This window comes from Nycticebus coucang, chromosome 14, assembly GCF_027406575.1.
Source record: "Nycticebus coucang isolate mNycCou1 chromosome 14, mNycCou1.pri, whole genome shotgun sequence".
Lineage (NCBI taxonomy): Eukaryota > Metazoa > Chordata > Mammalia > Primates > Lorisidae > Nycticebus > Nycticebus coucang.
The window spans coordinates 10,440,953-10,462,927 of record NC_069793.1 but is presented as its reverse complement, the minus strand read 5'-3'; the positions used below and the strand labels follow the sequence as shown (position 1 = coordinate 10,462,927).

Genomic DNA, 21,975 nt, shown 5'->3' with positions numbered 1-21,975 from the left:
TGTTTTAGGCTTTGGGGAATCCTCACCAATAAAGTATCTTATAACCTGGCCTAAGGGTTACCTTGATGGAGCATTTTTGTTTAAATACCCCAAGCCTTGCATTTCCACAGTCCTGGTCCGGAGGCTTGGAAGCCTAGGTATTGCCCTGTGGGCTAACCCTGAACAATCCTTCTAGGCTTCTGGGCCTTCAGTCTCCCCACTTCTAAATGAGGGTTTGGAGCAGTTCTCTTCTCCCTAGGTATGGCAGGGCCAACAGAGAATATGCAGGGATGTGGACAAGGGCAGTTTATTTTCCCTTATTGATCCATTTCTAAAGCCCAGGTCTGCCTCTTATAGCCCTACTCACCTGAGCCAGGGACCCCATGATGCTGGAGCCCACAGGCTTTGGTAGATCCAGCCACTCTGAGCTGCCCATCCTGGAACTACCTTCTGGGCTGTGGCCCGCATTTTACAGTAGATGGGCCCTCCCTGCGCCATCCTGCCTTGGCCTGAGATCAGGGCCTTGAGCCAACACAGGGAGGAAGGCCCCTTAGTGCCCGCTGGTTATGTGGCTTTATTCACAGACTCAGCACTTGCTGAGGATGGAAGGATAGAACATCTGGGGCCAGGCTGGGCCTGGAGGTCAGGGTGGCTGGGAGGCCATGCATGGAGAGAAAGTGTTGGCTGGGCCAGGCCTGTGTGGGGCAGGGTGGAGGCAGGCAGCATGCGGGAGGCCTGGCTAAGTCTGCATAGAACAGATCTGTGTGAGCCAGGAGGGAGGGACTGAGGCTTTTCTGGGGTAAGGGGTGTGGGTTTGGGTATGGGTATGGGGCTGGCTAGCAAGCACCCTTGCCCCCTGAACCCAGGAAAATGACATGGTTGGACAGTCAGAACCCCTGCAGCAGTGTTCTGCTGCTGCCTCGGGACTTGATGTGTGACTAGCTAAGCTGGTTCCCTCTGGGCCTTAGTCTCCCCACTTCTAAATGAGGGTTTGGAGCCCTGCTTATACTTGGACATTTGCCTTGGGGTGACCCACATAGGGATGCTCTGGGGACATTTGTAAGGAGGCTGGACAATCCTGGGGAGTGTGCCTGGGGCCCAGCTGGCGGGGTCGCTTGTGGAGGGAGTGGATCCCCAGCTCCCCGTGATGCCAAGCTTTTCTCTCTCAGGTGTTGGTGTCAGTTCTGGGCTGTGGCCCCCAGAGGGCGCTGTCTCACATCTCAATGTGGGCCACCGCTGAGCCAAAGAAGAGTAAAGTTAAGAAGCTTCTTTCTCCCGGCCCGCCCTGCTGGCTCCTGACTTCCTGCCTAAACGCAAACAAGGAGCCCAAAGGCCGGATCCTCCTCCCGGGCCTTCTTCCTGGTGAAGAGCCCATTCCCACCCAGTAGGGAACAGAAAAACCAGTTCCCCGGGTTTCACTCCCTGGCTGGGAATAGCAAAGTTTGGAAAGTTGGCAGGGTCCCTCTGGGCTGTCCAGGAAGGTGACCTAGGGGCCTGGGAAGCCAGGTGAGGCCTGAGCCGGGCCCTGGGGCTGAGGATGCAGCCTCTGCCCGCTTTCCGCCGGCCTTTCCCAGGGACTTGGGTGCAGGGGTGCAGGAGAGGGGCCATCAGCATTGGCGGGAGGGGGTGCGGTGCACGGAGCCTGGGCGCTTGGGAATCTTGCGCCAGCGTCTCTTGTCCCAGCGGCAGAGCAGCAGCAGGCGGAAGGTGTCCCGGAAGGCTTTGTTGCAGAGTGCGTAGCACATGGGGTTGATGGTGCTGTTGACGTAACACAACCAGTAGCCCAGCTCCCACAGGGTTTCAGGGACACAGTCCTTGCAGAAAGTGGACACCAGCACCATGATGTTGTATGGTGTCCAGGTGAGGATGAAGGCCAGCAGGATGGCACTCAGGGTCCGAGCTGCCTTCTTCTCCTTGACCAGTGAGAAGGTCTTCCGTTTGGCCAGCTGCTCCTTCCCACGGGGCTTCTGGCCCTTGCCCGCTCGATCACGCCCTTTCCTGGTTGGCCTCTTGACTGTATTCGGGGAGCTCCGGGGGGGCTGCTTGGTGGGGGCCTGTGCCTCGGGGTCCACCATAGGCATCTTAATCACCACTTCAGAGCCAGGCTCCTCACCCTCTGAGGATGTGAGGGACTCCATGGACCCTTCATCCTCTTCCTCTTCCTCTTTCCAGCTATAGGACTGCAGCAGCCTTGGGGCCCGGCAACAGCGACAGCAGCGGCCTGGAGGAGTGTCTGGTGAGCCCTCAGCCCCTGGCTGAGATCTTTCTGAGCTGCTGCTGCTGCCACCCCCTTTTCCTGGTGTCTCAGAGCCCTGAAGTGCTGCCAGCTCCCGTGCCCGGTTCTCCGTCTCCCGGTAGATGCGCCAGTAGAGCGTGCACATGACCGTAACGGGGAGGTAGAAGGCGGCCATGGCTGTGCCAAAGGTGATGATGGGCTGGGAGAGGAACTGGATGTAGCACTGCCCGGCCAGCACCGTCCGTTCCCCTACCAGGTACTGCCAGAAGAGGATGGCTGGGGCCCAGAGGACGAAAGAAACCAGCCAGGCCAGGCCAATCATCAGAGCTGCCCGGCGGGGTGTGCGCTTGGCGCGGTAGCTCAGGGGCCGGGTCACGGAGAAGTAGCGGTCAAAGCTGATGAGCAGCAGATTCATGACTGAGGCATTGCTGGCCACATAGTCCAGGGCCAGCCAGAGGTCGCAAGCCAGTGTGCCCAAAGCCCAGTGGCCCATGAGCAGGTAGGTGGTGTACAGGTTCATGGAGAAGGTGCCAATGATGAGGTCGGCACAGGCCAGGCTTAACAGGAAATAGTTATTGACTGTCTTGAGCTCTGTGTTAACCTTGAAGGAGATGAGTACCAGCAGGTTGCCCGTCACTGTGGCCAGGGACAGGAGTCCTGTGGTGATCCCAATGAAGGCCACTTGCCAGGGACCCTTTCCTGGTGCCAGGACGGTGATGTTGGGGCTGACGGCAGGTGGGGCTGAGGTGTTCATGGTGGCCAGGTGGGACAGGGTGGGCAGCCTCTTCCTCTAGTCACCCTACAGGGCTTCCTCAGAGGAAGGTCATCACCTGAAAAGAAAGGACATGGGCTTTGGTGGGGCCACTGGAGATCTCTGATGCCCTGAGGGAAAGGGGCTAAGGACACTCACACAGCTTTGGACCAGACAGCATTATCCTCACTTTCTGGTGCTCACACGTGATCATTTATAAAGCGCTTTCTCAGCCACAAGATTTGCCAGCAGCACAGGGTGGCTTTGGAATTCTGGCTTTGGATGTTAATTTTTTTAATTTTTAATTTAATTTAATTTTTTTGAGACAGAGTCTCACTTTGTTGCACTCGGTAGAGTGTCATGGCGTCATAGCTCACAGCAACCTCAAACTCTTGGGCTTAAGCAAATCTCTTGCCTCTCTGCCTTCTAAGAAGCTGGGACTACAGGCACCCACCCAGCTATTTTTTTAGAGACAAGGTCTCACTCTGGCTAGGTGGTCTTGAACCTGTGAGCTCAGGAAATCTACCTGCCTTGGCCTCCCAGAGTGCTAGGCAATGAGCCACTGTGCCCAAGAAGGAATTCAGGGATCTGAGTCCTTATGCCAGCTTCCTCATTCAGACACTGAGTTTAATTTTTCTTATTGAGAAATTACTACTAATTCCTGTCTTGCTTAACTTATGTGGTAGGAGTTGAAAGGAGACTCACTTTGTATACAGTTCTCCCTAATTTTCAAAGCATTTCACTCAATTTTATTAAAGTGCTCATTTACTGAGTAGTTACTACATGCCAGACACAGTGCTAAGCCCTTAATTGAGTTATCTCATTTAACTGTGGTACATCTCTAGAGTGAAGGTCTCTCATTACATACCACTGTAAGGCAACGGTGGATCTGAGCAGCTGCAAAGCTTGGCCATGGTGACGTGGGTTGTACTCACTCTCACTGGGTCTGAGAATCCCATTGGAGTCTTCCATCTAATGAGAGATGGGAGGAAAGGGGAGGGCTCCAGAGGAGAGAAGGAGCACTGTGTGTATGTGTGTATTTGAGTCTGTACATTTTTCTGTGTATGTGGCTTTATATACACATACATAAAGAAGGTGGTGTTTGCAGCTGAATTGGACCCTCTATGACAGTGATTTTCAACTGGTGTGCTGTGAGAGGAGGATCTTAGGTGTGCCATGAAAAATTTTTAAGATCATTAATTAAACTATTTTTGAAAGAAGTTCAAAGCACAGCAAGTATATTCTATTTTTCGATTTTTTTTTATGAACTTAAAAGTGTGGCGGGTGGCGCCTGTGGCTCAAGGAGTAGGGCACCGGGCCCATATGCCAGAGGTGGTGGGTTCAAACCTAGCCCTGGCCAAAATAAAAAAAAAATAAATAAATAAATAAATATACTTTCAAATATACTTAAAAAAAAAAAAGTGTGTTGTGAAAATTTAACTATAGGTTAAAGTGTGCTGTGAGATAAAAAAGGTTGAAAAACCCTGCTTTATGAGGACAGCAGGGAAAGTTATGCTGGGCTCGGCTGCTCGCTTGGTGGTAAGAAGGTTGGGGGTAAAAGGAGGCCTCAGGGACAAGGGCCCCAGCTACCACATAATGAGGGGTCTGGCCCCAGATGGGATGTGGGCAGCCTCCCTCCCTCTTGCAGTCTGTTCCTGGGCCCCAGCTGAGTAGGGGGAAGCAAGAGGAACGGGAACATCCTCCAGAATTTTCTTGGATCTGGAGTCTGGCCCAGGCACTAAGGCTGGGTAAAGGAGAAAGGGAGGCCAGGACCCTTAGCAACTTTTATCGGCCAAGGTGAAGCCACAATGAAGGGTGAGGGTCTCAGCCAGCTCAGCCGTGGCCTTTGCCTTGTAGTTTGGTGGGTCACTTTCTGTTCTGGGCCTTAGGCATCCATCTGTTCATTGAAGAGATTGAGGGTCCCCCCAACTCACAGTTGTGGTCTTCAGGGGCTGTATTGTTGGAAAATTTCCAAGGGAATGATGTTTACCAGGGGCCCACCAACCTCTGGTATTCTTGGGGCACCCAGCCTGTAATAGACTAAAGTACTCTCCCAATGATAGGTGGCCTGGGTGGTGTGTGGCTGAGGTTGAACTGTCCGTGTGTCAGAGCAGCTCTCGGTGTGGTAAGTTCAGCGTGGGACAGAACAAGCGAGGACTGTGTCTGTCAGTGTATCTGGGACAGGTTGCACATGAGGGGCCATGTGCAACATCATAGTTAAGGAACCTGGACTCTGGAGCCAGACTGTCTGGATCTGAATCCAGGCAACACCATTTACTGAGTGTATGATAATTTCTTTTGAGACAGAGTCTTACTTTTTTGTCCTTGGTAGAGTGCCATGGCATCACAGCTCATAGCAACCTCAAACTCTTGGGCTTAAGTGATTCTTTTGCCTCAGCCTCCCAAGTTGTGGGGACTACAGGCACCTACCACAATGACCAGCTATTTTTCTTTTTTTTTTTTTTGCAGTTTTTGGCCAGGGCCAGGTTTGAACCCGTTACCTCTGGTATATGGGGCCAGTGTCCTACTCCTTGAGCCACAGGCACCGCCCTGACCAGCTATTTTTTAAGAGATGCGGGTCTTGCTCTTGCTCAGGCTGGTCTTGAACTTGTGAGCTCAGGCAGTCCACCCGTCTCAGTTTCCCAAGTGCTGGGATAGCAGGTGTAAGCCACTGCGCCCGGCTTTGTGATAATTAAAAAAAAATTTTTTTTTGAGACAGAGACTAGCCATGTCACCCTGAATAGAGCGTCTCAGCCTCATGAGTAGCTGGGACTACAGTGCCCAGCACTATGCCTGGCTATTCTTTAGTAGAGAAGGGGTCTCGCTCTTGCTCAGGCTGGTCTGACTTCCTAAGCTCAAGTAATCCACCCTCCTCGGCTTCCCAGAGTGTTAGGATTACAGACTTGAGCACAGAATTATTATTATTTTTTTAGTCAGAGTCACCTGGGCTTGAGTGCTATTGGCCTCAGCCTAGCTCACAGCAACCTCAAATTCCTGGGTTCAAGAGATCTTCCTGCCTCAGCCTCTGGGTACCTGGGACTACAGAGCCTGCCACAATGCCTGGCTAATTTTTCTATTTTTAGTAGAGATAGGGTCTTGCTTTTGCTCAGGCTAGTTTTGAATTCCTGAGTTCAAGTAATCCCCCCTGCCTCAGCCTCCCAGAGTGCTGGAATTACAGGTGTGAGCCACTATGCTTGGTCAGAGTGTGTGATTATTGCTGGTGACATAATTTCTATATATCATGGTTTCTTCAACTGAAAAATGGGGATGATACCTATTAGCTAATACCATGGCTAACACCTCCAGGCATTGTGAGTACTAAATCAGCTTAATCCTGGGAACAGTGCCTGGTATTTGCAGCACTAGGTTCTCATTAACTCTCAGTATGTAGCAAAGAGGGCTCCTTCCTGTGTAGGAATGTCTACTTCTTGTATTAAAAATCTCTGATAGGACAATAATAGCAACTAATAATAACGGTCACTGCTGTTATTTAGTGCTCCCTGAGTCATTGCTAAAGGGCTTATCTGCATAATCTCATTTAATCTTAACTGGAACCTGTTTTCTCCATTTTATAGCTGAGGAATTTGAGGCTGAGAAAAGCAAGAGAATTTGCATAAGATCATGTAACCAGGATTTGAGCCCAAGCAGTTTGTTCCAATGAAACTTCATTTACAAAACTGAAGGTCAGCCTTAGGGCTATAGTTTGCCAATTGAATTTTTAAGAATATTACTTTAAAGTATGATTTGTCTTGATTACTGAGTTTTGCTGTACCAATGAGGCACCTGGCAGATGCCACCCTTGAGAATTTGCCCTATACAACTCTTGTCACTTCGATTTTATGAACTCATTGCTATTTAATGCCCATTGCACAAAGGGAGCAATTGAGGCCCAGAGAAAATGGGGTAGAAGGGATCATTTAGTCCAAGGTCTCTTGGGTCCTTGACTGGGTGCTGTGTCCCATATCACCCCTTTCTCCCCCCTCCCCCAGTATCCTGGAACAACTCTGTAACCCTGGACCCTGGGCAAAGACCTGCAAAGGCTCTTTGGACAAGAGGAGGTTGCTGGCTTGAGAGGCTGTGCCCTACCCAGCTGCAGGGACCTCTCATCAGCTTCTGCAGACATCAAAGCTTGGCTCCTTGTTCCACAGCAGCTAGGACTAGGGTGAAGTGAGTCAGGCACTTGTTTCAGGTGCAAAATTTAAGGGGTATCTTTTTAAAAATTATTTATTTTTTATTTTTTAAAGGTTTTTTTTGGGGGGTGTGTGTGTTTGTGTGGTTTTTGTCTGGGGCTGGGTTTGAACCCGCCACCTCTGGCATATGGGACCGGTGCCCTACCCCCTTGAGCCACAGGCGCCACCTTAAGGGGTATCTTAAACTCAGTATTTGAGAAGATATTTTCAAGCAATATTTATAAAAATGGAAATTAATACATAAAGTCCATGATGAACAGCATCTTTAAACAAAAACAGGCTCCAGCTCTGCATTTGCACAGCCCTCTCTCACTTGTTTCACTCTGATCCTGGCCCTGTTTCCAATAAAACTTTATAAAAACAGATCACCAGCTTGTGGGCTGTAATTTGCTATTAGACTTTTTAAAATATTATATTACATTATTATTATCTTGATTAGTGAATCTTTCTGTCCCCTCCTCTTTAAAATTTTGCTCTGTGGGGCGGCGCCTGTGGCTCAGTCGGTAGGGCGCCGGCCCCATATACCGAGGGTGGCGGGTTCAGACCCGGCCCCGGCCGAACTGCAACCAAAAAATGGCTGGGCGTTGTGGCGGGCGCCTGTGGTCCCAGCTACTCGGGAGGCTGAGGCAAGAGAATCGCTTGGGCCCAGGAGTTGGAGGTTGCTGTGAGCTGTGTGATGCCACGGCACTCTACCGAGGGCCATAAAGTGAGACTCTGTCTCTACAAAAAAAAAAAAAAAAAAAATGAAAAAAAAAAAAATTTTGCTCTGTGGTGAGTGCTTCACTTAACACACCCTAGTCCTGAAATTGTAGATCCCAGCCTTGAGTTTGGAACTGTCCCTTCCTAGCTGTGTGACCATCAGCAATCACTCAATTTTCATTTACTTACTGCCCTTATCCCCCAGTTCCTGGAACTGAAACAGATACACCATGATAGCCCCCTCCACTGCCCAGCCCCTTCTCAGCAAGCCCCTTCCCCTCCAGACTCCCACAGCCCCTCTCTGGTTTCCAGTTTACTCATTAGTAGTGGAGGAGTTGGACCAGCTTGCCATCTGGGGAGATTTTATCGAGTCCCAAAACCAACATCTCAAGATGTAGAACAAAAAGGAATCAAACCCTGGGGCAAGGCTGAGCACTCACTTAGGTTGCTCCACTTGGGACTGGAATGACATCAACTCAGCATGGGAACTTGGTGACCTCTGCCTATCACAAGGTTAGCTATAAAACTTTGGGGAATTAAAAAAAATGCTTTAGAATGGGGACCTGGGAGAAGTAACACAAGGTGGGGAGACCTTGAAGGTAAAGAAACTGGCAGTCCCTTGCCTTGATGTATGGAAGTCCCTTCCAGTTCTCCCACTTAAATAGTCCTACTGATAACCACCATAATCGGTACCTCCTGCTTGCCAGGCACTTGATGTATGATATTATTTTCCCTAATCATAGGACGCCTAGTGGACATCCACTGGGGGTTTCTATTTTTATTTTATAGGTGAAGATAACTGAAGCTCGGGGGTCTAAGTTGTTTTCTGATGGTCCCACAGAGGTGGAGCTGGGATTTTGACCCAGACCCGCAGGTGCCAAGTCTATGTTTTTTCCACTTGGGCAACTCCTTTCTGCCCCACCTGTGTGCTGTAATGGCTAAGGCCTCCCATCTGGGGTGGCTGGGGAAGGGTGGGGAGGGGCAGAGGTTTTGGGCAATTGGAGGCGGATTCTTGCCACCTGCTAGACCTTCTTCCCCTGTCAAGAGCCTGATGAAGAACAGATTCGTCAATGAAGGACTTTTCTCCACAATCAGAACAGGGCTCCCTCCCCCAAACACTGTCTTGGATAGTAAAAGAGCTCAGGAGAAGGCTTCTGCAGCCGTGCTCTTGTCCCTGCTGCATGACCTAGTCCAAGTATCCTTAATTCTTGACTCAGGGCAATCGTCTACCTGTTTAAGGCTACTGTGGGGCACACAAGGTGATAGTTGTGGAAGAACCTGGTTTCCTGTAATTGTGGCAGATTCCCCTAGGGAGACCAGACCTGGACTGAGAGTTAGGGTACCAGGGTTCAGCGGTAGCTCCAGAAATTCTATAAAGGAGGCTTGGAAGGGGGTTTTGAAGCTGAATTTGCAGAGCACATTCTGTAAAGACATCCATAAAGGCTGGGAGAGTTCATCAATGGGGTTTGCAGTAGGTGGGAGGAAGCTTCCCCACCACGGCAGCCTTTGGCACTGTCTCTGCCTGGCTGCAAACTCTTGTTTTGCTGTGTGACCTTAGGCAAGTCATTATCCTGACCTTGTTACCTTTCTGTGGGCTGGCAGTGAACTCTTAGGGTATTTGTGAGTGAGGGTATGTGCTTTGCTAAGAGGGGCTAAGAATGTTGGGGATGAGTTGGGACCCATCCTCAGAGGGTTTCCTGGGGTACAGGAAAGTAGCAAAGAAGTGGGGAGGTGTTTTTCTGCTCAGGACTGTGGCCTCCTGACAAAGGCTGTTGGGGGCCTTTAATAACACTACTAATGAAAACAAAATACTACTAATGTTATCACAGCAGCGGATATTTACTGGCTGCTTACTATATACTGACATGGCCCTAAACATTGTATACCTGATCTAATTTACCTGCTATAAGCCCAAGAGTTTGAGGTTGCTTTGATGCCACTCTACTAAAGTAGTGACATAGTGAGACTTTGATGGCACTCTACTAAGGTAGTGACATAGTGAGACTCTGTCTCAAAACAAACAAACAAAAAACAACCAAAACCCCAAAAAACTTCAAGGACCTTATAGCAGCTCATCAGCGATGCAACCTTGATTTGGACCAGGCAGTCTGCCTCCAAGACCAACTGCTCTTGAGGGGATAGAGGGTTTGTCAGCCTCCTTGCCCACCTGAACTAGCCTGGCCAAGCCCTTGTTTCAATAAGTCAATAGTGAGGAATTGATCCTTCCTACAGAATCTGGGCTGTGTCTGTTGTCTAGCCGGGTGATATATGGTGACAGCCCTGTGGGAATGGGGAGGTCCAGCTGGAGCTCTATGAGAGGCAGGGTAGGGGCTGTGTCTGCTTCATTCATCACCCAGGGCCTGCACATAGTGGTTGTGCAGTAAACATCTGTGGAATAATTACATGAATGTGTACTTGACTTCATGTGGAGGATAAGTCTGCTGGTGTCAGGACTGGCTCCTGAGCATGGCCCAGACCCCTCTGCTTCTTCCAGCTCCCCACATTCCCCCATCTGCCCGGCCCCTACTTCCTTGAGTGAGGTCCTGCCTGGCGTGAGAGCATGGGAGAAAATAGCTAAGAGCACTCTCATCTGTAAAAGGGATCAAGGAAACCCTGCGTCATTCAGCTGCAGGGAAGGTAAGTGAGATGATAGAACAGGTGTGGACATACTATGGTGCCTGTCACTGTTGATGGTGGCTGTCACTGTCAGGGGATGAAAATGTTAGCCTGGGCTCAAAGAGTTAAGGGATGAGGTCAGAGACTCTGGTGCAGCAGGCCAGACTGTTGACTGCCAGGGCCCTAGACCAGTCCCTAGGGGCTGGGGATCTGGCTGGTGAAGGTGGGGGGTGGGAGGAAAAGAGCCACAGGGGGAGGCAGCATGAGAGCTGGGGAGAGGGGCTCCTGAACACTAGGCTTCCCTGAACTTTATTGTTGGCCAAGGAGTGTAGAAAAGAAGGCAAAGGATGCTGGGGCAGAAATTTAGGAGGGAGGAGTGGAGCCATCTTGTGATTCTAGGTCTGGAAACCAGTATAACCCTGGTTAGGGAGACAATATCAAGGAGAAGAGGTATGCGGAGGGGCCTGTGGGGCTGGGCACCTTTGGCCTCACATGTGCAGTGAGGAGGGTGCTTCTTCTGGTCAGATCTATCCAAAGGTTCTTTCTGCTGGGGCCTTAACCCAGAAGCCAGCCTGCCCAAGGCAGCTCTCTTGCCCCTGGTGAAGTTCTCTCTAGAGATAGCTCTTAACCCATTAAAGGTGTACAAAACTTCCACCCCTGATGCCTGGCCTTGGGCATGAAGGAGTAAACAAGTAAGATTTATCACATTTTCAGGTTTAACAGTCACCATTGGGAGTGCCAACTAGCCCTGTGGAGGGCAGCAGCCTTCAGTTAAATGCTACATAAATGCACTGCTCAGCCAGAAGCAGACGAGCATCAGCCCTAGAACCATTGCCAAATTTGCCTGACTTTTGCTGGACTATGCCAGAGCCTGGCGTTAACAGGCTGGGCCCTAGACCTCACTCTGGCACTGTCAATGTGTCATCAGAGGTGCTGGGCCCCTCGTCCTCTCTGGCATGCCCCCTGCTCCTGTACTCCCCTCCCCATTTCCTTTCTTCTCTCTCCCTCCCCCCCCCACCTTGTAGGCATCACCATGGTACCACAGCAGAGCAGAAACCCAGCGTTTTCACCCACCTCTCTCTGCCCCACCCGCTGGGAGCCCAAGCTCCTGCCTCATAGAGCTTGCTGCACCCCTGCTCCCCCACCCTACCTTCCTGTTCATGGAGGCGGCAGCTTGCAACATTTGGTAAGGGTGAGAGAAAGGGTCTAAGCCCCAACGGACTCCTAAATATCCCTTCTCTGACCATGAATATGTTCCTTTCCCAGCCTCATTTCCTCCATCTGTACAATGGGAAGGTCCTTTCTCAGTCCTACGTGGCCTCTGCCCAGCCCCTTCACATTGTGGACTCTCCGTTGCACCAGGATCCGGCTCTCAGACTTCCAGCCGCCAGCTGCCAGTGGAGAGTCCATCTTCTGCAATCCATTTCAGTATCTCCTCCTCTCTCATATCTCAGCGGATATCTCAGCGATCTCAGCTTGCCTAGTGGCTGAGGTCAGGGGGCAGAGAACTCTCATCTGACAGCTCAGTGAGCAGCTGATTACCCAAGGACAGGAGACTGTCCGGCTGTTAGAGACTGCCTGACTCCTTCCGGCCAGTCGGATAGGGGGCCTGGGTCAGCCTGGGTGGAGCTGCAGGTGTGCTTTGTGAGAAGCGCTGAACCTCTCTTCATTGGCCCTGACAATCCCTCAGTTGCACGTGTCTGAATGACCTAATGAAAGCTGACTGCCCCCGCCCCAGCTGCCTACCCAGGAGCTGGCAAGTCTGCAAGAACCAGAGCTTCTGGCCCCCAGCCTATCCCCACATTGTGGAGCCTGAGGGCACTGGGGTGGGTACCTGGTATAGATGCCCATTAGTGTCCATGCATTGCCTGGACATAGGACTAAGACTTGCCCTGTGGTAGCCCAAGATAGCCTCTGAGCCCCTGCATACGTCAGGGCCACATTTCCTGGCTGGTGCGGCCATCCATGTGCCCATTTGTCCCCAAAGAGCCCTGGGGGTCTTTGCCTGGTCTCCTGCTGGGTTCTGGCCCTGACACCCACCTTGGTATCCAGCTTGTCTGACTGGCCAGTAGCCTGGTTCAGTCCATCTTCTGGAAGCTGAGGTAGATGGGAGTTGTGGGATTCAGGGTACCCTGAGAAAGGAGAGGAGGAGGTTCTGGGACAAGTGCCCCAATTAAAGGGGGGGTCAACCACCCACAGCATGCTGGTGGCTGCCCCCTGGCTCCCTAAGTGCTGGGGGCTCTATTTGCTACAACGCAGCCTAATCCCTTCTGGGCGGACCCCAGGTCAATTTTCCTGAGGGGGTCTCCATCTTCTCTGCCAGCTGAAGCCCAGAAAAACATCCAATGTATCCATTCAAAGCCAGGAGACAGGGTGTTTGGAGCAGTCAACGTCCAATGCTACACAGTCTCCTTTGCCCTCTAGACCCCTCCCTGACCTCCTCCTCTCTCTGGGGTCCATCCCTATTTCTGTCTAATCCACCTCCCCGTCCAATCCCACCAAGGACCCTGTTTCTGCCCCCATCTCAGTGCAGCTCCTCCCAAGCCCTTCCAAATGTACTCACCAAGGGGCTGGAGAGGGGTCTGCAGGGTCCTCAGTCCCACTATCTCCCCGGGGGCCGGCAGCGTCTCCAGGGACCCAAACACCTGGCTCCCGGGGGGAGCTGCGCCCTGTGCTGGCAGCGGGAGAGGCACAGCCAGTGATTGGCATGTCCCACCCCCTGGCACGCCAGCCTGGGGGGGGAGGGAGAAAAAGAGGGAGGGAGGAAAGGGAGAAAAGGAAGGGAGGGGGAGCTAGAGGGAAGCCTCAAGCAGTGTCTGGGGTTGGACTAGGTCCTGGAGTGTGCCCCCCTCCTCCACCATGGCACCCAATTTGAGCCCCTAAAGGGAAGGGTCAGGACATGAGGAAGGTAAACCCAGGAAGGCTAAAAGTCCAGGACGGGAGAGAAGGCGGATATAGGGAGACAAACACTCACACCCACTGCACATAGACCAGGCGGCACACCCCCCCCCCCCACAGGCACACTCTGTTTCCCCAGCCTCCTTCCCCCACCCAACCTTAGAGCCCCCAACCCAAGCACACCATGCCCCAACACACATGCCCCGGTACTCACATGCCTGCTTCCCTCGCACACATGCCCTCCCCCTGCACATGCCCACGCGCCCACCCACCCAGCCACACACCCTGCTCTTCCTCCCTGCTGCAAGGGAGCTAGATTCCTTCTGTTTGGAAATGACACATTGGGCCTCACGTGAGAGGCTCCAACTTGGAACAGACCCAGGGGGCTGGCACACCCACCGGGGGCGAGCGGACGTGCCTGTGTGCTGGGCTGAGTGTTGTAGCGTCCGTCTGTGTGAGGGTATATGGGTGTCTGATTTTGAGGATCAGTGGGGAGGCAGGTGCCTGCTCCATGTGTGGCTGAGTGCCCCACATGCGTGTGTCTCTGTGTACTCATATAGCTATGCAGCCTGTGTCAGCGCAGGTGTGACCCTCTCTGTTTGGAGGCAGGATGTATGTGCACGCGTGTGTCTGTATTCCATGCGTGTCTGAGTGTTGCCCAACTGTGAAACTTGCTAATTCTGACAAGTGAAGCAGCCTTTATCTCCTTGCCTGCTCCACCCGCAGTTTCCACTTGGAAGACAGACAGACAAGCAGACAGACAGCTCTCCTCCCAGCTTGTCAAACTCTGTCTCCCCTGACTCCCACTCAGGGCTCACAGGTGTGTACCTAGGAGGCAATGAGTGCTTCCTTCCCTCCTCCCTCCGAAGGATTGCTTGGCCAGAACCCCTCCTCCCAGGCCCTTTGGATTTGTGTTGAGTTTCCTCAGAGATAGAACCCCTGGGGGGCCTTTTGCCATAGAGACCTGGGTCCTGCCCCGCCTTCATCCTAGAGACCTCCCAGAGAGCTATCATGGGGAAGGGTTAGGAGGCTGCATGGACTGCTGCTGGGGCTGCTGTGTGTGTTCTCTGCTCCCCTGGGCAGTGTTGAAGCCCTGGGATGAGAGGTGGGAAGGAATGGGATGGAAATTATCCCCATTATGTGGGTGAGAAAACTGAAGAGCAGAGGTGTGATTAACATATGGTGGGCAAGTGTTTGGGCTCAGTCCCCTAGCTCTAAGCCCAGGGTTCTGGAGTTTGGGGCAAGGGCTGGGACCTGCGCTCTTCTTTCCCCTTCCCATTTCCCACCAACATCCCTTCCCAATGCGATGCCTGAGGGTAACCTGGGGCTTTCTTGCCCAGGAGCCCAGTTGCGGATGGAGCCAAGTGGAGCAGAAACTGGAGTCCCTGGGGCTTGGTCAGCAGCCATCAGGTGCCAGTGGTGGGCACACGTGGCAGGTAGATGTGGGGGCATCTCTGCTTCTCAAAGCCATCTGGGGCTCAAGCAAGCAAGCACCCACATGCCTCCCTTCTGGAGCCGGGCAGACACAGCAGTTTGGAGAGGAATAACCTCCAAAAAGGCCCCTGCCACTGCAGGTCATCGTTCAGGGTTGGGCCAGAACTTGACCAGTCCCCGCCCCCGTGGGCTTGAACTCCGGCTGCCCCCTGCTGGGCTGTCCTGGGCTTGCGGCTGCCGCTTGTGTCCCGGGTACAGGGCTGCATATTCTTGTGCGCATACACGTGGCTGAGTGTGGGGGTGTTAGGCCTCCACGCTCAACATTCATTTCCGAGTCTGAATCAGGCTCCCTCTGTGCCCCCTCCCCCCAATCTCCTTGGTCTCCTTTTTCTTTTCTCCCACCGCCTCTGCACACGTCCCTTTAGAAATAAAAACACTTATTTTGTGGGCGGGAGGGGAGGGTGTCCAGCTTTCCCCTGCCTCCCCCTGAGTGCCCCTCTTTACCCCACGCCTTTTCCTTAATAAGTCGGTGAAGCTGCGGAGGCAGGGGGATGACGCCCACCCAACTGTATCACTCTCCTCGCTTCCTCTCCTAGACTCGGCTACGCCCCACCAACCAGATGGGGAAACTGAGGCAGGAGAGGAGGAAGGGAGGTAGAGCGGGGAGAAGCGCTCCCGCCCGGCTTGCTCACCTCCCCCGCACCCGCGCCGGATTTAGCCGCAGGGAGGCTGGGAACATTGTCTTTATTTTAAGCCCGCCGAGTGCGGCACGAACGCTGCTGCTCGCGACAAAGGGCTTCTTGAAGCGGCTGCAGGCGGTGCACGTGGGGGTCCAGCCCCGCCCCCGGGCGACCCCCTGCAGCTCTCAAGCTCTAGGGCCTGGCCCCCTCCAGTTCCCTTGCACCAGCCTCCAATCCCTGGCTGGGTGTGTGTGTGGTGGTGGTGGTGGTGGGGTTTGGCGATTTGGCACAAGACTCCAGGGTCTCAGTTTCTTCCACTTGCTATTTCTGGTCACTTGGCTGAGAATTCACTCCTCCAGGCCACAGAGGGAACGCAGGGTCACCCTTGCGTGGCTGGGCCCCAAGTTCAGCCCCCTCATTGTGGAGAAGGAAAGAGGCTGCCCAGGGTGGGAACCAGCTTGGCCTTTTCCTGGTTGAACCGCCCTGGTTAAGTTAGTGTCTCATCCTTTCTGGATCTCAGCTTTTTCATCAATGACATGGTGTGTGTGTGTGTGTGTGTGTGTGTGTGTCGAAATACCTCCCCGACGGAATAGTCTGGCTGGTTCGTTCGTCCTGAGTAGGTAAAACGTGGCACATGCCTCTGCAAAAGGTGAAAGCCCTTGTTGTTGTTATTTATAAAAGGCATTGAGCACTTACTTCATGCCAGGCGCTGCTTATCGCTCTAAATTCATTAACTCATTTGCTTCTCACAACTCTATGGAGGAGGTTCTATTATTATTCCCATTTTACAGATGAGTAGATTTACAAGCCACACGCATCCTTGAGGCTTCCCGGGAGGTGCGGTCACTGTGCCTTGAGCCACCCTGGGACTGAGGACCAGGTGGGAGGGTGCACGCTGCAGTTCCAGGGACCACAGGGAACTTGGACAGCACTTTTTAAAGGCCTGGGTCTGGCCCGCCGGCGGGTGGGGGAAAGAAGTAAGCGCGCTCTAGGAATACGCTCATGATGTGCACAGCAGCCCCTCTCAGCTTAAATCCTCACCCTCGGCTGGAATTCATGTCAAAACTCAAACCCAGATACATTTGTCACTGCCCAGTGCTGCTTCCACTGTCCTGGGGGAGGAGGCCAGGGCGGGCGATCCCTCCTGGCCTCATCAGGCCTTGGAAGCCAAGTTGGTTTGTCCTCAGTGCCCTCGGGAAGCGGCACCAGTGGTCTCACACGCTATTGGGGGCAACCTCCATTCCCAGCCCAGATGCAGACACCGGTCAGTCGGCTTCAGGGCGCCGCTTCTTGCACCACTCCCATTGCCTCGGGCCCTCCTCTCTAACTTCCTCTAGTTAGTCTTCGGAGAGAGGCAAATTCTCAGATTCCAAAGGTGAAACTAAAATTCAGGGCGAGACTGATATACCACACAACCAGCAAGGGGCCCCGGAGCCCACGCAGCCGGAGGGCAGACGCAGCCACAACAAAGGCATCCCATTGGACAGGAAATGGGGTTTTCCGAGTCTGGTTTTGAAGTCGAGGCCGCGTAGACACAATCCCTCTCCACGTCTCGAGTGCTTCACCTCCCAGACCCGCTAAGTGCTGAGAGCCTGGGAGCAGGAGGAGGGCCGGAAGATACCTCACTCCCTAGCCCCGAAGTCTCAGTTTCCGCCTCCAAGGCCTGATGAGGAGAGGAGGGATCGCCCACCCTGACCTCCTCCCCCCGGGACAGTGGAAGCAGCACTGCGCATTGACAAATGTATCTGAGTTTGATTTTGACATGAAAAGAAAAGATGGGCTTGGGGCGGTGCAGAGCTTGGCGCCTGGTGTGTTTTCCCGTCACTCCCTGGTCCTTATAGCCCCACGGCCACTAGGCTGAGTTAAGGAGCGCAGCCCCCTGGGTCACCTGGGTGTTGAGTGCTGGGAACCCACATGACGCATTCTGGAGTTTCAGACTCCTGGTTGCAACCAGTGAAGGAAAGGAGATGCGTTTCCATAGAGCGTCCCTACGCATCCTCTTGTCCCTGCCTATGAGGACAGGACCTCTGAGACCTGGCGACCTTAGAGTTGGACGCACAGTGGATGTGCGGCCCAAAGGAGATTCTTTCCCCCGCGCTAGGGAGGCTTGTGCTTCCTGCTCAAATCCCTATGGCCCAATGCAACTCAAAAAACCTGATTAAAGGTATCTACACCTTGGTGTAGTGGACGTTGGGTCCCCAAGTTTTCCTGCACAGGGTATACACAACTGGGCTCAAGTTTAGGTCCCAGATGAAACTGCTAGAATCCTGTGGAAATTCGGTCTGGAATTTTGGAGAACCTGAGGTCCAGGTCCCCAAGGCTATCCATTGACTCAGCACAGAGAAATCTGAACGCGCAAGGTGGCGACTCGGCCGAAGCAGGGTCGGTTTGGGGGTCTCCTGATTCCGGCTCAGCTAAGTTTGCTTCCTTCGCTCGCACTCTCCTTATCACCCCCCGAGTCCCGTGGACGTCCAGTCCTCGAGTCCCCACCAATGGCCAACGGTGGGAAAGAGGGCAACCTCAGCTCCCTTCCTTTCCTACTCATCTCTCCGAGAGACCCCCGCCCCTGCGCAGGCGCAGAAGTACGTCGGTGGGGCAGGGGTTGCCCCTTACCCTCCCCGCCTGCTGCGTGGTGAACCTTGGTCTCCGCCTCGCCTCAGTGCCCACTGTTGTCCGCGCCTCCGGCCGCGCCCCCTGGCGGCTCACCTGGCTGTGCCCAGGAGGGGTGGGGCGAGAGGGCTGGATGCCTTACGGTTAGGGAGGCTGAGGCCAAGCGCTCATTTTTCCTTCTCAAGGAGAGGAATACTAGCATTTATATCTCCGTCATGCCCTACAATGCAGGCCTTTTGTTGGCGAGGGTGGGTAGGGTGCTGTGGAACACTCAGAAGGTAATGGGAGCTGGCTGCCCTCTGTGGGGGCTTGGTACCGGCTGCCGCGTTTATACGATCTTCACACGTGCTTTCTCATTTAATCTTCACAGCTGCTCTAGGATATAGGTGCAACCAGGGGCCCCATTTTACAGATAGAAAACTGAGGCCAGGAGAGGTCAGGTCATCTTAGTCTGCCCTCTTGAGTCCTTCACCTTTGTAGATTTTGTTCCCAGCTTGGAGCCTATCTAGTTGAGAACTCTCTCAGCCATTGGTAAGAGAGAGGGAGGTGTATCCCGGGCAATTGCTAACCCAGTGTCTTCCCCAGACCTTCATTCTGCTGTTCCACGATTTAACAACACTTGCATAGTACCACCTATGTGCTGGCCTTCTTCTCAGAGTTATACATATTTTAACTTATCTAGTTTTCCTAACAACTTGATGAAGTAGGTAGAATTATTATTCTCACTTTATAGATGAGGGAACTGAAGCAATGAGAGGTTCAGTAACCTCTCCAAGGTCACAAGCTAATAGGTGCCAGAGGCCGGGCCAGGTGACTTCCAATTATTGTTATCGCCTCTATCCCAAATGTCCCCAAATGTGGATGTTACCTCCTCCACTGTCCTCTCCCCACTCCTGACTGCCGGGCAATCAGCCCTTTGCTAGGGTCCAACCTGATCCTGGTCCAACAGTCCCCCTTCCCAGCGCCCTCTTGGTGCCTCCTGCCAGCCCCAATGTTGAAGGAGGCCTGACCAGGGCAGGGATTGATGAGGATGAGGGGACCTCTAAGGCGGCCTTGTTTACTTGCACAGGCATACGCTGCAGGCATAGGCGGAGATTAACCACACACAATCGAGTTAGGGCCCCAGCTCCGGCTGGAGGCTGGGGAAGGCGGAGGGGGAGGGGCCCGCTGGCTAGAGCAGCTGCTTCTTGGGGCTCACCCGGGTTTGCCAGAAGCTGGTGCCCACCTGAGGAGAGAGAGAAGGGGCGGTGCCCAGCCAGTAGGGACGGGGAACATGTAGACGTCCAGGGGCAAACTTCCCTGCCTTTCTTGACTCTCCTACCTTTGTGGGAGGGGGATTGCAGGGTCCCCCAGGGCTCGTCCAAGTAAGGAGGGAAGGAAGGAAGGAAAGAACGAAGTCTTTTGCTGAAAGGTGATATCCCAAGTGGAAATGGCAGCAGTGAAGAGAGAGGTAGGGAGCCAGGCTGGGTCTGTCTGACTTTTGGATGGTAGGAGACCTGCTTCTTTTTTTTTTTATTCTTTTTTTTGATCAACATAATTGAAGTGTGCCACGGAAGTTTAACTATAGGTTCAAGTGTGCCATGATATAAAAAAAGGTTGAAAAAACACTGATCTAGACCCTTGTGGAAGAGAAGGAGTCATGGCCTCTCCTGCAGTCTCAGTCTACCTCTCTATACCTGGAGTAGAGATGGCAGTAAAGATGGATTAGGTAGCCCTGAGGGGATCTCCCAGCTCTGCTTTGAAGATGAGACACCTGGGCTTTGACTCATCTATTAATTGTACCACATGATCTTTTTATGGGGGAGCATTTCATAGAACTGGCTTCTGAGAAACATACTCTGGTCACTCTGGACTAGCTTATCTAGAAAGCCTTCAGCTCTGACATGTGATAGTTTTAGGCATCTCCTGCCACCTTCAAGGACTTTTCCTGGCTCCAAACTTCCCTCGATGCTGCCTACCCATAAAGCCTGTCCTCTCCTCTTCTCAGGGTGCCCTTTTTTCCTGGCTTCCTATGACTTTTCTAGAGGGCTCGACTTCAGTCCATCTGCCCCTTCTCTGATCCTGTCAAGTTCCCAGAGGACCTGGGGGCCCACTGTCTGGGCTCTTGGCAGGGGTCAATGTCATGGCCTCCATCAGCCCCAGTACTTGGTTTCCTGCTCCCCAATCCCAGGGCCAAGTTTCTAAGGCTCAGCCTTAAGCCCCCAACTCCAGCCCTCACCTGAAGTCTCCATCCCCAGCTCCAGAGTCCTGCACCTTAATCTACTGCTCCAATTCCTAGTCCCACTAACCATCCCTGCCTCCCAGCCTTCCTCTTCAAGTTTCTGAGATTTGGGTTCTAGAGGGTTAATAGACAGCCTCTTTCCTCTCTCCAGCTGCAGCTGCAACCTACTTGGGTTTTGGGCCTGAGCCAGGGGCCTGGGCCAGAGGAGAGCAATTGAGAATATTGGCAGAATGAGGGGTGAACCCCAGGAGATGAGGACAAATATTTACAGTAATGTTACCCCCATCCCCGACTCAACCTGGTTCAAGGTGAGGGAACCCCTTGGAGACAAAATGACAGATTATGAACAGGAACATTCTAGTGATAGAATTGGTTGGCTGGGTATTTACCCAAGGGCAGGGGTAAAAGCAGACAGGAGAGAGATGCGGGAGTGGTAAGACTGACCCAGCAGGTGGTCCTGGGATGGTCTGGGGACGCAGTCAGCTATAGGGTGTCTGAGCTGGGGAATCTCTAAAGAACCATTTTTTTTTTTTTTTTTTTTTTACAGATGAAGAAGCAGAGGTCCTGTGACTTGCTAAAAGCTATGTCACAATTCAGTGGCCAATGCCCAACCCAAACTGTCTCCTTGTATTGTGATCTCAGTTTGCAGTTTCCAAACTCCTTTCTCTTCATCACATCCTCCTCGAAATACTTGCTGTGCTTTGCCTCTGGGGACACCCCCTCTTGCGTCTCCTACCTGCCTGGATATTGTTCTTCATCTTTCCGCTCTGATCTTTGGAGTGTCTGAGCCCAATCTTTGGACTGTCATATCTACTCCCCAAGTGAGCTTTTGCTATGTACAATCTGATGTCTCCCAAACTTATATCTTCAGCCCAGGCTCTCATCTCAACACTAGACTCACATGCCCAATATTTCCTCATCTGTAAAATGGGAATAAGAATAGCTGTACATCATAGGGCCGTTATGAGGATTACAGGAGTTCAGACATGTAAAGTGTTGGAAGAGCGCCTGGCTTAGAGGGAGCACTCTGGTTGGAGCTGTGATTGTTATTATCACTGTCGTTATTGCTGCCTGCCAGCTCCACTTGGATGTCTAGAATTGTCTCAGATATGATTCATCCTAAACCCCAAACTTGCTCTATTTGCAGCTTTGCCCATCTTAGTGGATGGTAACCCTGTCCTTTTAGTAGCTCAGGCCTAAAATCTTGGAGTCACCCTTGACTCCGTTCTTTCTCTTATATGCCAAATCTAATTCACTAGAAAATCCCATTGTCTTTTCCTTAAATATATCTTGTGTGCAACCACTGTGATCTTGCCAATGTTGTCTCTTACCTGCACTATGGCCTCCACACTTACCTCCCTGCTTCTTCTACACAGGCCCCATCTCCAGTCTGTTCTCAACGCAACGTTCAGAAGCTCCTTTGATATATAAGTCAAATTGTGTCTCTCCTCCATTCAGAATGCTCTCATGACTTCCCATCTTTTTCAGAGTAAACCTGGAGTCCTTAGATGCCCTGCAGCAAGGCCTCAGGTGAGTAACCTCTGCTTCCTTCTTGGCCTCTTTTGCCACCGCTGCCTCCTGACTACTCTGCTCCAGCCACACTGGCCTTACCTTTCCTAGAATATGCCAAGCACTTTCTTGCCTCAAGGACTTTGCTCTAC

The 21,975-nt window shown here is 52.6% G+C and overlaps 1 protein-coding gene across 2 annotated transcripts; it reads right to left on the bottom strand.

Annotated features, from left to right (window-relative positions):
* Nucleotides 1-260: 260 nt before the first annotated feature.
* CHRM1 (cholinergic receptor muscarinic 1) lies at nucleotides 261-21,707 on the bottom strand. Of its 2 annotated transcripts, XM_053562245.1 has the most exons (5): nucleotides 21,670-21,707; nucleotides 13,035-13,145; nucleotides 12,512-12,603; nucleotides 3,835-3,938; nucleotides 261-3,045 (listed from the first exon to the last, which is right to left on the bottom strand). In XM_053562245.1, the coding sequence occupies exon 5, from the start codon at nucleotides 2,967-2,969 to the stop codon at nucleotides 1,587-1,589; it is 1,383 nt and encodes a 460-aa protein (XP_053418220.1). In that variant the 5' UTR covers nucleotides 2,970-3,045; nucleotides 3,835-3,938; nucleotides 12,512-12,603; nucleotides 13,035-13,145; nucleotides 21,670-21,707; the 3' UTR covers nucleotides 261-1,586. The 2 variants fall into 2 exon arrangements, with proteins under 2 accessions (XP_053418220.1, XP_053418219.1); XM_053562244.1 differs by lacking the exons at nucleotides 3,835-3,938; nucleotides 21,670-21,707 and having other exon boundaries at nucleotides 13,035-13,172.
* Between the last annotated feature and the right edge of the window lie 268 nt (nucleotides 21,708-21,975).